The 16996-nt window shown below is 31.3% G+C and overlaps 4 protein-coding genes across 4 annotated transcripts; 1 reads left to right on the forward strand and 3 right to left on the reverse strand.

Moving 5' to 3' along the window:
• Positions 1-761: 761 nt before the first annotated feature.
• On the reverse strand, positions 762-4555 carry LOC108450327 (uncharacterized). The gene is made up of 8 exons (XM_017747890.2): positions 4006-4555; positions 3292-3404; positions 2464-2535; positions 2305-2340; positions 1804-1849; positions 1619-1706; positions 1240-1297; positions 762-1099 (listed from the first exon to the last, which is right to left on the reverse strand). Exons 1-8 carry the CDS (start codon positions 4082-4084, stop codon positions 1049-1051), a joined length of 543 nt encoding a protein of 180 aa, XP_017603379.1. The 5' UTR covers positions 4085-4555; the 3' UTR covers positions 762-1048.
• Positions 4556-8813: 4258 nt separating this feature from the next.
• On the reverse strand, positions 8814-10105 carry LOC108451941 (embryo-specific protein ATS3B-like). Its single transcript, XM_017749657.2, has 3 exons — positions 9891-10105; positions 9478-9585; positions 8814-9352 (listed from the first exon to the last, which is right to left on the reverse strand). The coding sequence occupies exons 1-3, from the start codon at positions 10014-10016 to the stop codon at positions 9089-9091; spliced, it is 498 nt and encodes a 165-aa protein (XP_017605146.1). The 5' UTR covers positions 10017-10105; the 3' UTR covers positions 8814-9088.
• An 884-nt stretch (positions 10106-10989) lies between these two features.
• On the reverse strand, positions 10990-12383 carry LOC108451196 (SPX domain-containing protein 2-like). Its single transcript, XM_017748923.2, has 3 exons — positions 11835-12383; positions 11566-11689; positions 10990-11364 (listed from the first exon to the last, which is right to left on the reverse strand). Exons 1-3 carry the CDS (start codon positions 12087-12089, stop codon positions 11189-11191), a joined length of 555 nt encoding a protein of 184 aa, XP_017604412.1. The 5' UTR covers positions 12090-12383; the 3' UTR covers positions 10990-11188.
• A 2198-nt stretch (positions 12384-14581) lies between these two features.
• On the forward strand, positions 14582-15424 carry LOC108452566 (uncharacterized). The gene is made up of 2 exons (XM_017750361.2): positions 14582-14950; positions 15058-15424. The coding sequence occupies exons 1-2, from the start codon at positions 14809-14811 to the stop codon at positions 15300-15302; spliced, it is 387 nt and encodes a 128-aa protein (XP_017605850.1). The 5' UTR covers positions 14582-14808; the 3' UTR covers positions 15303-15424.
• The last annotated feature ends 1572 nt before the right edge of the window (positions 15425-16996 follow it).

Here is a 16996-nt window from a genome sequence, read left to right on the forward strand (position 1 = left end):
GCGGATCCTCTAAAATCCAAGGATTTGTTTCCTTCTTTTTATCTCTTTCAGAGTTCCCTCATTTCTTCTTTCTTTTGGCACAGACACAATAATTAATTATTAATTATTAATTATGCATCACATAAATAGTTAATTTATCTCAATCTTCCATCCACAGCCTTGGCCCATTATACGATAAGGATGTGGATGATGTTGCTGGCATGTTGAATTATAGATAGATGACCCACAGCACCCATTTCCAATGTGTGAAACCAAACTTTTCCATTTGATGATGAAAGGTGGAACGTACTAGGGGGATGCTTCCAACATCATCACCCCCTTTATCTTTTTTTGCCTCTCATACTTTATTATTTCTTGGATTTTTCGTTTTTTATTTTTCAATTCAATCTTCTTCCACTTTTTTCCCTGTTTTAGTATATATTATGAAATTACATATTTTTGTGTGGGTTATTTTCACTATTTAAAGAAAACCAATTAAAAGATATCATAGCATATTATTGCATATGAAAATAAATAAAATAAATTAATAGAGTTGAATAAAATGATTTATTCAATTATCCGTTTCTAATATCAAATTAGTTAATTAAACTATTTTTTAATCGACCAAAACCAAAATTGAAATAATCAAATTTGATTGATTTTTTTAAAGCTCATCCCTACATTGCACCAAAGCCCAATATAGCACACAATCGCCATGGGCTTTTTAATCTTCTTCAATAAAAATCAGGGCTGGGATCTACAAGGTATCACTGATACCTTCATTCTATAAAGATCAGCTTCATTCTTTCAAAAAAAAAAAAAAAAATCAGTTTCAACATTTCAGGAACATGCGATCCACAGCTGAAAATCCGATATATAAAAATGCAGAGTAAAACCACAGTTGCTGAATCCTACTTCACTACACTTCCTTCTGCCATAAATTATCGAATCGTAATTTTTGTTCTGTGTATAAAAAAGCAAGAAATGGCCGATACCAAGGAGAGGGTAGAAGCGTTGGCGATTGTAGGAGGATTTCCTTGTAGATTTGGCCAACCCTTCAAATTTCTGTTCAGTCTTTAGAAGTTATAACAAGCAACCCCAATGCTCCAATCAGAATATACTGCAATGATGAAAAGAAGCACAAGCAAGTTTTGATGAGTATTGTATAATATGGATAATCATTGATGTTACAGGTAAACCTGGGCATAACCGTAGGGAAATAGTTTCCTACTTTAAGCAAAGCAATGTCATTTAACATACCTTGATAATTGGTTTTTCAGTCATGATTATGGTTACCCAACCAACATAAGGCAAGAACCTGCAATCGAGGAAATTAATCAGAAAACTTTGGTTTTGATCTTCTTGATCAAAGCGTACAACAACCTTTTGCTTGAAACATGACATGTTGAGATTAATTAATCAGTTGGAACCCAAATTTCAAATGAAAGCAGCAATGTTGTCCCAAAGAAATTGCCCTATCTCCATAATAAGCACGTATGAAAATATATACACGTGCATCTGTGTGAACTCTTGAGTCGGACTACTATGAATTTTGAAGACAACCATACATGATGAAAAATGATCAATCATCCATCAGCTCCATGTACACAAATAGAACTATCAAATGCGAGAGGCTTACCCCACAGCTCTGCCCATGATATGGTGCCGATGAAGCCATTGCTGACCTTGAGCATATAAAAGCCTGTCATCCCCATAATTGTTGTCTCCTGAAAATGAACAAATGAAGGAAGAACATTTAAATACCAAACAATGCAATTCTGGTTATTTCTAACAACCTTAATCTTAATTCAAATAAGCTGTCACCTTTGGTGAGGACATCAACTTCTCCAGTATCTTGCCTTTCATGGACCTAAAATAATATTTAATATCAAAATTCAACAGATGGCAGACCATGCTCTTAGATAAATCTGTTAAAAATAATAAATTTTGTCTATGAAAATTAGATTCTTTAGATCATTATCTCAAACCAAACTTTTAGCAAAAGGAACTCAGTCATCCACTATTTAAGACTAATCAATTGATCAATCATGTACCAATTGATCGACCAAATTCATGTTCCTCACACGCTGACTATTACATGAGACCAACTGTTCACAACCATATTAGCAAATTTAATAAATTGATTTTATGCTCCTATTCAATGTTAAAGTGAAAATAGTGGTTGCTAACATGCATGAAATGCCCAGAGATGATAACAGCAACTCTTTAAAGTTTCAAAATAAATTGAAAACCACTTTTTGCCATCATGATGCATACGCATTAGACCAAGATCAATAAAATAAGTGAAAAATATCAAAATATTACCTTAATTACACGATGGACAATTGGGATTTCACGGCCCTGAGAAATCCACAGTACGGGAAATGAATTAGCAATAGAACATTAAGGAAAAAACACCAGTATCAACAATAAAAAAAAATACAAAACTTACAAACAAATAAAAAGTAAAAGAAAGGGACTTACATCAACATTAAAAACAACAATCTCCCCTGCACGAATAGGATCTTTACTCATGTGCAAGAACAAAATATCACCCTGCATATGATACAATCCTCACTAGTTAAGCAACAACTACAATTAGGGGCATCCAAATGAACAATAATGATCAAACATGTCAAGTAGGTTCATAGAAGTGTTCATATAAAATATAACCTCCATTATGATCTTATTACACATCCAAAGTAACTAACTCATTAAATCGAATGACTAATCACAGATTGCTGACCATAACTAGCAGAGTACAGTTGTCATCAATGCATACTTTAGTTTGCCCAGAGACATTTCCATGATAATGGTACAATACAAGTAAAAACCGGATATTGACTCCAGAGGAAAATAGACCGAAGTAACAAATGTGACAATTGCTATTAGTCAAAGCTAAAAGTTACAAGCTAGAATTTATAGCCATAAGATCTTCATTTTCAAACTATCTTATGTTTCTTTCTAAACTAAAAGAGTGTATAATCTGAAGTCTGAACTTCTATAAACGACAGGATATCCACTCTAAAGGGGAGAACCGGCAATTCTGATCAGAAGGAAACATTTCGTTCCAGCTGAGTGAGCCATAAAGAAAAATCTTACAGTCGAAAAACTCTCGGTAGCTTAAAAAGTGACATGAAAGAAATAATCATAATGCATGGAAGAATATAACATCAATCATAGTTTCGTGTATTCTAACTCATAGATTCTGGAAGAACATTCTTTGCTTGGTGCAAAGTGGTATAAGGTTACAATTAAGGTTGCAAGACACACCAAAATCATTTAAGCATTTGCTTCTTTAAGTTCACTTACTCTCTTGAAGCCAGGTTCCATACTTCCAGAAAGAACAACCACAACAGGAGATTCACTGCCAGTGATGCACATCAATGCCTTCCATATTATAAGGGCTGATGTAACGATCATACCTGGAATACAAAGGCATCCTGTATGATTAAAATCTCACAGGGAGGATAACTAATGACAACAACCTTTCAAACTTGTTTATTCAATAATGCAAGGCATGCCGTACTAACAGGACTTGAATAGATATATCTTAAACTCTTGAACATGGTAATTCAGCTTTGATCAAAATAAAAGAAATTAAAAGGTAGATATACTTGTATCAAAATCTTAATTTGTTATCAATATCTAGATTTCAAGCTCTTAATCTTCACCCAAATTAAGTACATTTGGGATCAACACCAGTAAATCTTGTTTAGGCTTGAAAGTCAATAGGAGTCAACTTCAAGTAAATTGGCAGTCAACACCAGTAACCCATTAAACAAACTCAGAAACAAAACAAGCTCCTCCACTCTGGATCTATCCAAAATAAGAAGATTAAAAAAAAAAAAAAAGGTTTTCAATTCGTAAAGGGTAATACAATTTGGCTTGGGTTTTTCCGAAAAGGTTAAAAATTTATCTCAATTTAAACTGAAACAAGTTGAGAGAATTATTAAACTGAGAAAACCAAAGGGGATTTATGACATTCAGGGCAACATATATTAGCAAAACCATTAAGAAACGTACCAAGACTGACGGCCTGAGTGAGGAGCTGCCGGATCTGAATTGATTTGATGGAGTCTACGGTGTCTCCGATCCATCCCATTTCTTTTATCTCTTTCTTGCTTCCTTGCTTTGTTTTCTCAGTTTTTCTTCTTCCTGTTTAGCAATTGCAGGTTGATATACAAATTCGAAGGCGCAAAAGCCCCAGCTCCCGGCTTCACTTGGTCGTTATATTTTGGGTTAAGTGCATAATTAGCCCTAAAGTATTTTAAGTCTACCAATTTGGTATTTAGAAAATAAATAATTTTTAATCCAATAGTCAAATTTTACTTCCCTCCAGCTAATAAAATTTACCACTTTCAAAATGTGCCTCAATTACATGAAAAATACAAGGTCAGCTGATGCCGAAACCTCGAAATCCTAGAATAACTTGGAAAAAAAGAAAAAGAAATTTAAAAATTGAAGAGGGATCAAATTGAAAAGATAAGAGAGTTTTAGGGCCTTAGAACGAATTTAACCAGAATTTTTTTTCCATTCCCTTTGTGTCGCACCCAATCTGGAGTTATAACAGATATATATATATTTTTTAAAGAAACCCTAAAAAATAGAGAAGTAAGGAAAAAATCACTTAATTCTGAAATAAACTTGCTTTACCCAAAATTAAAAAAAAAAAAATCAACTTTTTTAAATCTCTTGTAATTTGATTCACCTTTTATACTTATATAATAAAGTTTAAAAACTTATAACCTTTTACATTAATAATTTAGTCTATAACCTGATTCGAGTGAATTTACTCTTATTTTATTAAATTTGAGTTCAGGATTTTTTTTACCTCTTGAGCCTTTATTTTTGTATTGGACAGGGCTTTGAATCTTAATTTGCTTGAAATCTTTTTTCATCTATGATTAGATTGATTTAACCAAAAACCGAATGCTCAATTTATGACATATAACCGAAAATTGATACAGAAAATTTGAAAATGGAGGAAAAAATGTTAAAAGTTGAAAACAGTTTTTTTCCCCTGATTTTTTCATTAGGTCTTGGTTCATTGCAATTATGGTTTTTAATATTTATATATTTTCTTAATTTTTAATGTTTGAATTATTATGATTTTAATGATTAAATTAATGGAAATAAAAATAAAAGATTGAATGGATTTGATGTTTGATATAGAAATTGAAGGTAAGAAACAATTAAGCGGAGGTGTTGAAACCATCCCCTCAACCTGCTGGATTTCTGTTGGGGCAATTCAGCTTCACCTGTCCCTCTAAACCCATTGAATGAAATACCGCTCACCTCATCACCGAAAACCCAATCTTATAGTTAAATAAATAGTTACATTCTGACCTGATTTCCGCAGTCATTACCAGGGAAACAGTAATACTGGTGAATGATGATAGGATTAGGAGGAATATGATATCCAGAACCTCCCTGTTTTAATTATTACAGCAACAAAAAGACCAAAGTGGAAAGAGTGAGATAGATAATGTTGAAATACCGGCCATGTTTTGATCCATTGAAAACACATGTATTTCTTCCACTTCTGCATCGCTACCATCCTTTCCCAACACTGGAAATAAACTCCAAATGTTACTACTATTCACTTTTAAAAAATAAAAATCAAACGATTTCTAAACATGGTAATAGGTTGCCTAATTAATGACGATACCTTATACCCACAGTTCACACTGGTAATATTCACTACTTAATTATTTTTAATTCAAACTGAAGTAATGGGACAAGTAGATGTGTACCAAAATATAATTATATATTGTTTATTTATAGTAATTGTATTCAACTTAATTATTCAGTTCAATTTTACAATTGAAAAACGAAATTATGAATATGATTTTATATAAATAAATATAATTAGGAATCGTCTTCCAATAGCTTCATAATCCATTACATTAAATATCTTGATTGACCCAACTATCAACAATCGAAATATCACTTGAAATATTCGATTCCGACCCTGAAAAAATAAATAAATAAACCTGAATTTCATTTTAAATAATGCAAAAAGGAAAAATTGTATGCGTTTTAAAGCATTGATGAAAAATAAAATTTATAACCTTATCCTTTACTGCCCATTTCAACCAAGCATGTTGTTTGTCTTTTATATGATAGTCAAGGTGCAATGAATGGATATTTATGAAACCAATTTGTTTACTTCTAAAAGAAAGCAATATATTTGTAATTCTATAACAAGAGTTGATATGTTAAATTCCTTTTTATTGTACATGGGACATATATATTCTTAAAACTCTACTTGTATCATATATTTTGGTCTTGTAAGTACCGATTTATATTTTCCTTATATTGGTAAGGTTTCTAACATATTATTTAGGGCACTAAAATATGAGTTAACACTTTTATTTATTTATTTAGGAAGGGAATCAAGCTTTACTTTTTAGTGCAGAGAAATCATGGTATACATTAGTTAACTATAAATGTAGTAACTTACTATTAAGTCTGAAATCATAAAACAATAGGTTTCTTGAGAAAAACTTTCATCAAGTCTCAATAATAATTAGCGTAGCACTCCAAAAATCTTAATTTTAATGTTGTTGACACTTCAAATAGTAAAATTTTCTGAAAGTAAGAGTTTATCAAACGAATAATAATAGTAAAATAATAAATTGGACATTGGACAAGAAAGAATGAATAGTTAAATTTTTGTAAAGATTAAATTGAAAAATTGTGAAAAATGAATTAAAAGTGCAAATTGACTTCTTTCACACCTGACAGATTGGTGCTAAGTCCCGATTATCCAAGATATTAAGTCAAAAATGTGGTTTTTTGACAGATTGTGGTTTTTGTTTCATTGGAAGGAAGGCTAATGCAGCTACATATGCTTTGGCGAGATACGGGTGTCGATTTTTGGAGCCAAGGTACTGGATGGAGGAAGCGTCGTTAATAGTATAACGGATGATGGCCATAGATTTGCACAGGTGGTTTTCTCGAATCCAATGTGTGCCCTTAACAGCTTTGGGTTTTGGAGATTCTTCTATCTTTACTCCAATTGTGTTCCAAAAAGATTCTCTCTTTGTGTTTTTTCAAGGATATATTCATGCAACAAGATTTGAGTTGGTGTCAGAGGGGGTTTCAACCTGGACAAGTGTTTCTTCAATTCATTTGAGCTAGGATAATTATTTGTCCAAGTTCTTGCTAGATGCGGTTTTTAAAATAATTATAATTTTTTTTAAATATTGTCAAGATAATATGAGTTACACGTGGCAACATCATGTGTTAGTGTCTGATTTGTCATTTTTTAATTAGAGTGAGTAAAATGTAAACTAATTCCTAATATTGGAGCTCTATGGTACTCATCATTTATTTCTAAATCACTTACATAAAAAAAGTGAAAAAGCTAAATCATCACTTAACTGCACATATGGATCAAAATTTTTAAAAGAATGGTCAATTTGCACATGTTCTCTAACGTATAAGGGCTAATTGCCCTTTTTTGAGTAAAGGAAAAAATTACAATCCACCTTTTATTGTCACGGCACTAGATCTTTAGTCTCATAATCTGTGCGGCCTTAAGTGACTTATTTGCTTCAAATACGCCCAAGTTAGCCTAACTCCCGAAATTGAGTATTCTCACAAAATCTCTCTAAGACACCAATGCAAAGTGAAAGCAACTCAATAAAAGGCAAAAGCACAAGAGTTAAATGAATGCTTTCAAAGAATTCTATTACTCAATAATGAAATAATTGCAATGAGGGGGAGAGGCCTCTATTTATAGTTAAACCTCCTCAAATTTTACAGTACAAATTAAAGTACATCGATAGTCAAGATTAAAAGCTAACTACAAAATTAAATCTCTAAGATTTACAGAATCAAATCTTCTAAGATTATAAATCCTTTAAGATTGCATATTTTCGAAGATTACGTCTCATATTTGTCATGCTTTGTAGATGGACATCTACTCTCTCCAAGCAACGTGTTAATCCTGTTGAGTCATGTGATTCATTGTAAACAAGATGGATCAATCAAATGTGTCATGATTACGGGTTCTCTTGCGCAATCCATGACACTAGTACTAAAATCTTCATAATATTTTTATTTAAGTAAATTCTATGATCATTTCATTTATCTTTTACCGTTGAAATTTTATAACCTTATAAATAAGTGATGTAATGATTAGATTGAGAGTTTGAGTTCACAATTTAGTTGAATGTAGAAATATCTCATAAGTATTCTTTTTATCTTTGACTCATAAGTGATATGCTTTCTACTTGCTGAAAATATATTGAAATCTTACATCATTATTTGTACCATGTATTTTATGAGTAATATTTTTTAAAGTAAAGCCTAACAATTTTTTTTTTAATTATAATTTATTTGTTTATATGTTGGTATACCAATAAGTGCGCCCTGTCACACTTCACTATCAATTTGGTATTTTCAGTATGAAATGAAATGTAAGCACAGTATAGACTCCCTATTGTATTTGCCACTCTCAATTTTATCACCATTTTAGTCTTAAAAGAGGAATTTTGCCCCCACTACAGGCTATAAGAACTTGAAGCAATAATATCATCGTTCAGCACTCCACATAAATGCCAATCACCGCTGCATCTTTTCACGGCCTTTTTTTCTCAGACAAAACAAGTCATTACTCATTACTACCAATAATGTTAAAACAAGAAACTTATTTCTCCAAATCCCTGAATAAAGCTCCAATAAATCAAAAACACTAGATTCACAAACTGAACCTCCACCCCCCCCCCCCCCAAAAAAAAAAAAAAACAATTTCCTACGTTGTTCAGTATCAACTTGGTATTTTCAGTATGAAATGCAATGTAAGCACAGTTATGGACATCATCTTCTATTGTATTTGCCACTCTCAATTTTATCACCATTTTAGTCTGAAAAGAGGGATTTTGCCCCCACCACAGGCTGTAAGCACTTGAAGCAATAATGTCATTCAGCACTCACCACATAAATGCCAATCACCGCTGCATCTTTTCACGGCCTTTTTTTCTCAGACAAAACAAGTCATTACTCATTATTACCCAAAATGTTAAAACAAGAAGCTTATTTCTCCAAATCCCTGAATAAAGATTCACAAACTGAACCCCCCCACAATTTGCTACATTGTTCATGCAGATGCGGAACCCCTTCTATAACAGAAATCAAAGCCATACCAAACCCCATTAGGAATAAAGACATTGTAATTAAATGTGGCAGCTTTGGTATAATATCCGTACACAGTCACGCTCTCTGGCTTCCAACCATCATATCCACTCCTGTAGAGGTAAAGATAGCAAATCTGGTATGTGCAAGGACCCTTTATTTGAAATGTATCAGTTGAACAGCTTTCAAATGTTCTCGAGTATGGATCATCCAGCCTTGGTGCATACACCTATTCAATTCAAACAATACTCTGTTTTAAGAAAACGGCCCCCCCTTTACCAATTTCATTGATTCCACTGAAAAAGCATTTAATAGTTGAAATGTGATGGTCCAATAAGGGCAATTAAAACATACCTGATTCCCATAAGCATCGCCAAATGCAAGACTGATCTGATCTCTTGTGTAGGTAGTTGAAGAACAGCTTGTCCTTATTGATACTGTGTAAGTGCAGCTCCCCACATTCTATCAAAGGAACGATGTAAAACAGTATGTTTTAGAAGTTAAATGAAACAACCCATAAAAACTGACACTATATTTGTCTTTTCCCTCATTCACTTCCTGGAAATTTCATGAACAGGGGAATCTGTAACACTGAAGTTTCCCAGCAAGATTTGCTCAAAGAAACTCTCACCAAAACAATCTCATAATCGAAGATGTTTTCAAGGCATGTATGGATATTAATCACTTGGGAAATGCTACATATTAGTGGAATGAGTTGGAAGAGAAGCAGAAGGAAGAGATCAATCTAATCGGAGTCATAATCATACCTGGGTTGCATTGACCTTGAAGGATTCAAGAGGCTGAGGCTGAAGCAGTGGAAGGATGCGCTTACCATCAGCTATGGTGAAGAAGATGAAAGTCAAGGGGAGCAAATAGATCACTGCTCTCATCATCTTCGAAGTCGCTATTTTCTGTGAAGAGGAGAAAAACTAGCATCTATCTGGGTAACAAACTCCCACCGGATATATAATCTAAATGATTGACCAAAAATTATATATTTAGATTAAAATATGTTGTTAGTCCCTGTACTTTGAAAAAAATTGATATTTAGTCCTTACCCTCAAAATTTTAAATTTTAAGTCCTCCTAATTTTTATTTAAAATATCAGTCCATTCATTAAAAACATAAGTATTTTCTATCAAAATTTGTCAATTTGTAAATTGATTAGGTTGTTCTCATATGACATAAATTAAATATATAAAATAGACAAATTTTGACAGAAACTACCAACTAAGATAATGATTAGACTAAAATTTTTAAATTTAAAAAGTAGGAGGATTAAATTTTTAACTTTTAAAGTAAAAGGATCAAATCTAAAATTTTATACAATTACAGGGACTAACAGCACATTTTAACCAAATATTGAATGAAAATACAAGTCGAGCTTTCTAGTAAAAAGAAAGGGTAGTTGAGTCTTTTGGGTGAAAGGCAAAAAAGAAATATCACAACATTGTACTGTTCTAAGTTTGATCCAAATTAATGTCCCCTTTTCATTGTCCCATATTATCTTGGCATTATCTGCATACTTATATTTTTATTGTGTCAATAAGATATACAAAATTATGTAAAATAACCGAATCTACCAACTATGTTGAAAAGGGCTTACTAATTAACAAAGGTCCAAAGGAGAGGATGACAAATGTTTTCCCATCTCATTCATGTGCACATGTTTCTGCTTTTCATCTACCCAAGAAAATACAGGGTTTCAGAAATTTCTACATCTTTTATCCCTATAAATCCATGTTTTACTTATTTTTTTTTCTCAGTATTTAGTCTTGTAAGAAAAGCTCACCATATCTATCAAATATTTACTCAGATGTCACTGCATAGAAATAGAACCAATTTGGTCATTAAAAGACACCCTGGTGAACCAATATTACATTGGGCATTTCCCTTGTCTTTGTTCGTTTAATAGCATCCATAGCATTTCAATCTGTGCTGTTGTTTCCCATGTCCTATTTACATTGGATAGTATTACATCATAACAGTTGGTTCATGCTCTTCAAATGAAATCTATAATCTATCATATGGAATTTTTCTTGCTTGTGTTGAAAGAGATTGGCCGTTAGGGATGATTGGGGGGAGAGAGACGGTCAAGTATTTCTTCACATCCTTTGATAAGATTGTAAAGCAAATCGGTAGAGAAGAATGGCTGTTGAAGAACTCTTGGCATGTAGAATGAGTAAACTGAAGTATAGGCACCCGTCCGCTTCTTGTGCTTCTTCACGATCTTCATCAACCCTGTTTAAACCATGTTTATTTTTCTAGGTTACAATTAATTCTGCCTACTACTATTTCAGCTCTCTTAATCGATGGTGATATATAATTTTCATTTTGTCTTCAATTACACTTTGCTGGAATAAAAATCCCTGCTACTGATTACCTATGATTTACAATTCCAATCAACATGACTAAAAAGGGTATGTAAATATGTATATCTACCTGCAAAGTTAATGACACTGTAATGTAGCAGCATCACCATCTCTGAATGAAAACCCAAAATTTCTTTCTGCAATTCCAACATTTCTTCATTACCGTTCACGTTTTCAGCCCTGATTTCCAGCTCCTGAGATGAAACGCGCAAAACCAAGTAATTTCTTTCAAGCCAAAATGTACTTGTTTCACAATTCCACACACACGCACAAAAAAAAAAGAAACAAAGTTTTGATTTAATTGTATGGAAAGAGAGGCTGAAAGAATCAATATGATACCTTGAATCCGATTATGTAATCTTCCTCTTTGTCGATGTAAAAGGTATTGATCTTATCCAGTTCCCTGGCGAGTAACAGGGCAAACCCCATGTCTTCAGTTGGCCATGATCTTGACCTTTTCTTTCCATTTGAATTAAAACGAATGGGGTTTATCAGTTTCACTTCCCTCTTTAATGCCTTGTAAGACATAAACAAGTCTCGCCACTCAGGCAAGCTTTTTGCTACCTCCGCTCGATGTTTTTTTCCGTATTTCATCTCTACTCAATGTTCCAATGACGGGTGAAGAGCCAAAGCGGATATGCATGCATACATGGATTTGTATATAAAATGTCTTTAGAAAGGCATTACTTTGGCTGGAAGCTTGGAGCAATGAAGATTACGAGGTAGAATATTATTTGATGCTGTCCATTGCAAAACCAGAATATTCTACCTACACTGCAGAATATGCATATTCTGCGATGCTGCTGCTGCAAATGTTTTCCCTCTCATTCGTTGTATTATTTGTATATATAAAACGTCTACATCACATCTTTCTCAAATCCATCGGAAATATCCATGAGATCCTACTTAGCAATAGCATTAATAGATGTGCTTTTTTCTCTCTTTGGCAGTTTTTGGAAGGACAGTACCGATAAATCCATTTGTGACATGTTGGAACATCCATAGAATATGATAATATTTTATACATGAAGAGTAAATCACCAGGTTTACTATTAACATTAAGTTTAACAAATTGTCGGTCGGCCATCTTTACAATCAAGTTTTCAATTTTTTTAACCTCAGCCATTGGTGCAGTAGCATTGGACGTTACCCCAAACATCATGACTTGGAATCGCAACAATAATTCTATTTGTTATGTGTAATTTTTTGTCCAAGGTTTTTTGCACGCTTAGGTTGAAGTTATATCTATAAAATTCATGTTTGTTTGAGTTAGTTAAATTAAATTAGTGTAAGTTAAGTGAATATGATGATTCAATTTTATAAAATTTCTCTCAATAATTCTTTAATTTTTTTATAGAATTTCGATTTAAAGGTATCAAGACTTAATTTACAATTATATAAGATCTTAAAATTGAAGATGAATAAAAGAAAATTATTTATAAAATATTGAAGTGTAATCTCTCAATAATTTAAAATCTTATAAATATTTTTTGTAGGGTTTAGTTAAAATATTTTAATATTAATTTATTACTCTTAAACACAATCATTTTTAATTAAAATTTCATAAAAAATATTTAAATAGATGAGGTATTGATATATAATTATATTTCTATGTTACTAGTACAATAATAAATAATATATTATAATTAAAATAAATCTAAATTAGATTCACAGACTTAAACTATAATAAATTCAAATTAAAAATCCGCATGAGAAAATCACAAAACTCCAACTTTACCCCATTGGAATGTGTATATATTTATTAGAAGATGATGATTTTAGTACCTTTAAGAAATCAAGGACCAAATGAAAAAGACTTGAAAATGATGATTTATTTCTTGCTTTGCAAAATCAATTTTATTTTAATAGAGAATTGAAAATATAATGACAAATGTCTACTCGCCATTGGGCGAATTCACAAGTACCTTGTGAAACGTAAATAGTTGTTTTTGATTTTTCACGTCCTTTTATGTATAACAAATTGAAATTTGGTTGTTTCCACAAGCAGTAAACACGTGGAACCAAACAAATCAATCTGAATTTCAGGAAAAAAAGGATAATGTCGTAATAAATGAAAATTGTCTATTTTTAACCAAAAGAAATTTCAATTTACATAGAATCGAATAAAATCCGTTGAGTTGGAATTTTAAGTCTAATTATTTTTGAAAAGTAAAAACTTATTATTTCGTTTTCGGAGAGAAAATGCCAGTTAACCTAAAGAGAGTAAGACTGAATTGCAGAAAAATGAAGGGACGCGTGTAAGAGTGTCAAAATAGTATACGAGCCTGGTTTGATTTCACACGATTGTTTGGACACATGGTGCTCTGCTGCTATGCCCAACTGGTGCGTTCTCCCATCTTCCGTGCCTCCATCATTTGATCTCTCTCATCATTACATTTTATCCACATACTGATTTTTGTTGGGCAAAGATTTGTGACTTGTCGAAAAATCACATAGATTTCTAAAATTTATGGTTTCTATGTCACGAAAACAGATGTATGCTCTTTTTTTTTTTCTATCAATTACAAAAATTTTGGTTTATTTTGTTTTTGTTTTTGTTTTTGTTTAATTAAATAGCATTTTAATTTGCAGTTAAATCAGTTTATTCAGCAAGCTAGAGATTCTCGGTTGCTAAACTAACACTATATCAATGATAAATGATTGTCAGAAACAGAGCCTTTCATCATATGTAGCAATTATCGATACTTGCATGCTTTTTGTTCTGTGAAAATATTCAACACAAAGAAAATTCGATGAATTAATGATATATATGATTTCATATACTGAGTTAAATTATGTATTTTTGTTAAAAATACAATTAATTATATGATATTCTCAATAAAATATTTTTAATTTAAAAAAACCATTGACTCAGTGTTCTAGAAGTCCATGAACACGGTGTTGTCCCATGTCCTCCAAAAGTTCCTCCTCCCTTCCATTTTGCCTTCTCCGTGTGGTGTACTTATTTTATAAAATGCCAAATCCCACACCGACCTCCATAAGAAAAACGCCAGAGAATTCCAGATTCTCACGCCTATTTCTTCCTTCTTTCTTTCTTTAAGATCTCAAATATCCTCACATTCTTCATTTCAACTTTTTTTCCCTCAAAAATAACCCCCCCAAATTTATTTTTTCAATCTATATATAGAAACTAAATTATCCACCTTATTTTAAAATTTTAAAATTTCCCTACACGTCTTACCTACTTAGTGTCTTTTTTGGTGAAATCTTACTCTCCTTATAGTTGTACAGCTTTATCTGCAACTTTCTTTGGTGGTTTCTTAGTGACAGTTTGGTGGGTGGTGGTGCCACTATGTCTTCAGGAATATGTTCACAAAGTGGTCTGGTGTTAGCTACTGCTATGGTTGTCTCCAGCACTGTGATTTTCCTTACTTTTTCGAGGCAAAAGGCTTTGCCTCCTCCTAAGCAAACTCTTCGTCCTTGCATCTCTTCAGGTATACACTGATGGGGTCTCTTTAGATATATATATATATGTGCACTCTCCTTTTTTTTGTTAAATTATGACATATTTTTGTTATTGATGGGTGGTGGATTTTGTCAGAGGGGAAGAAAAGGGATAAAAAGAAGAAGAAAGTGCAGTTCGCTGAGAATGTGAAGGAAACAAATGGGAATGGAGAAGAGTATAGGAAAGAACAACGAAAGAAGATAATGGCGGAAGCAGCAGGTGCAAGGTCAGCAGAAGTTGATAGATTTTGCAGAAATGAAATGCCGCCTAACAGGATTGCTTTATATAATGGAATTCTCAGGGATCGTGTTCGTTTCCATAGAATGGAGAGTTCTTATTGATTTTTAACTCGCTTCTAAATTTTGGAAAAAAAAAAATGTTTCATTTTTTTAATATAAAAAAAATCACTTTTGTAGAATGTAAGTAATGAAAATGTCGGGCAAAAATATATTACTGTTGTAAATTTCATCCTTTTGACTTTTTATAATTTTATCCCACTATATAAATCATAAACTACACATAATTTTTACTTAACTCAGATGAACATTAAATTTGTTTAATATTTTTTATATATAATTTTTATTTTAGTTAAATTTTCACAAATTATTAACATAATTTCATTTTAAATTTATATATTGTATCATAATAAGTGTATTTAACAAAAATAAATTGATATAAGAATTAAAACCAAAGCTATATATAATTATATTTATCAAAATATAAAAAAAATATTTGTAATTATCAGTAAAGGAAATAAAATATTTTTAGTTTTGTAAAGTATGAACTGTTTTCTTTAATATTTTGTCTTTACTCATCCTTTAGTTTTGAAATTTGCAAATGAAAAGTTAAATATTTTGATTAATTAATTCCTAATTCTGGTAAATAAACAGCACAGGTAAGTTAATTATATGGTCATACTCCTAATCTACACTTTTGAATGTAGATATTTTGCAGCATAAAAAATCTGGTAAAGAAGATTAAAATGAGGAAGCCAATTGCAAATTGACAAAGCAATACCATATTTAATGTTTGCTTATACGAGTGGTTTCAATTTATTTTGACCCACAAGATTTTATCTCATGATTTAATTTGGGCCAAACAAAATTAAACGGACCGCGTTAATCATCTAGCTTTTTGTGTTTAGCAATAGTGTAAGTTTTGGATTGGTTAATTTGGCAAAGATTGATTGCCATGCCTGTCGCCACCATGCTGGCTGCCTTTGTCAATTATTCAGATTTGGTGAGCGTCAGTTTTACAAGAAAAAAAAAACCAACCGTATTTGCCCCTCTCATTTGACCAATCAGCCCATATCTATCTTTATCACTATGGATTAATACCTTATTGACTAGTAGAAAAATACACTTCCAAATCTAAATTGATTTATTAATTATTTAAATTTTAATTTGTAAATTTATAATATTTAAAATTATTTAATGAAAATAAATTAAACTGTAAAAAAATGAGATTTTTAATTTGTGTAGAAGATATGAACAAACTTGTTAATATTATGTTATTTTATATTTTAATTTATGACGTGTTTTTTCATGGTAATTTAAGTTTATTTTAAATAATTTATTTAACCATATTCTGATATTTTTATTGCGTCAAATATTATAAATTTAAAAAAGAAATTCACATAATAATAATTCGTTTAAAAGTAAATTTCAACATTTTTTAGTATTGTGATTTTATTTTTCAAATTGATATGTTTTAATTACTTTTATTTTTTTTTTGTCATGATTTAGCTGGTTATATAAATTCTATAGTTTTAATATAGTAATTCAGTTTTAACTCTAAAACTTATTTTTAAAATTTAAACTTATCGGATGGTATTAGTTAAGGTAGCACAGTCGAACGAACTTAGGCAGTAATGTTCTCCTTTAAGTAAATATAATAGGTATAATAATTTTTGCACTATAAATTTATAAAAAAATTTATTTTAGTTTTAATTTAATTTTTTAGTCTTTAAACTTATATATTTTTTGTTAAAACAGTCCAAAATAGATGAAAAATTTAACGCTTATTAACTTTATTT

Source organism: Gossypium arboreum, chromosome 5 (genome assembly GCF_025698485.1).
Source record: "Gossypium arboreum isolate Shixiya-1 chromosome 5, ASM2569848v2, whole genome shotgun sequence".
Taxonomy (NCBI): Eukaryota; Viridiplantae; Streptophyta; class Magnoliopsida; order Malvales; family Malvaceae; genus Gossypium; species Gossypium arboreum.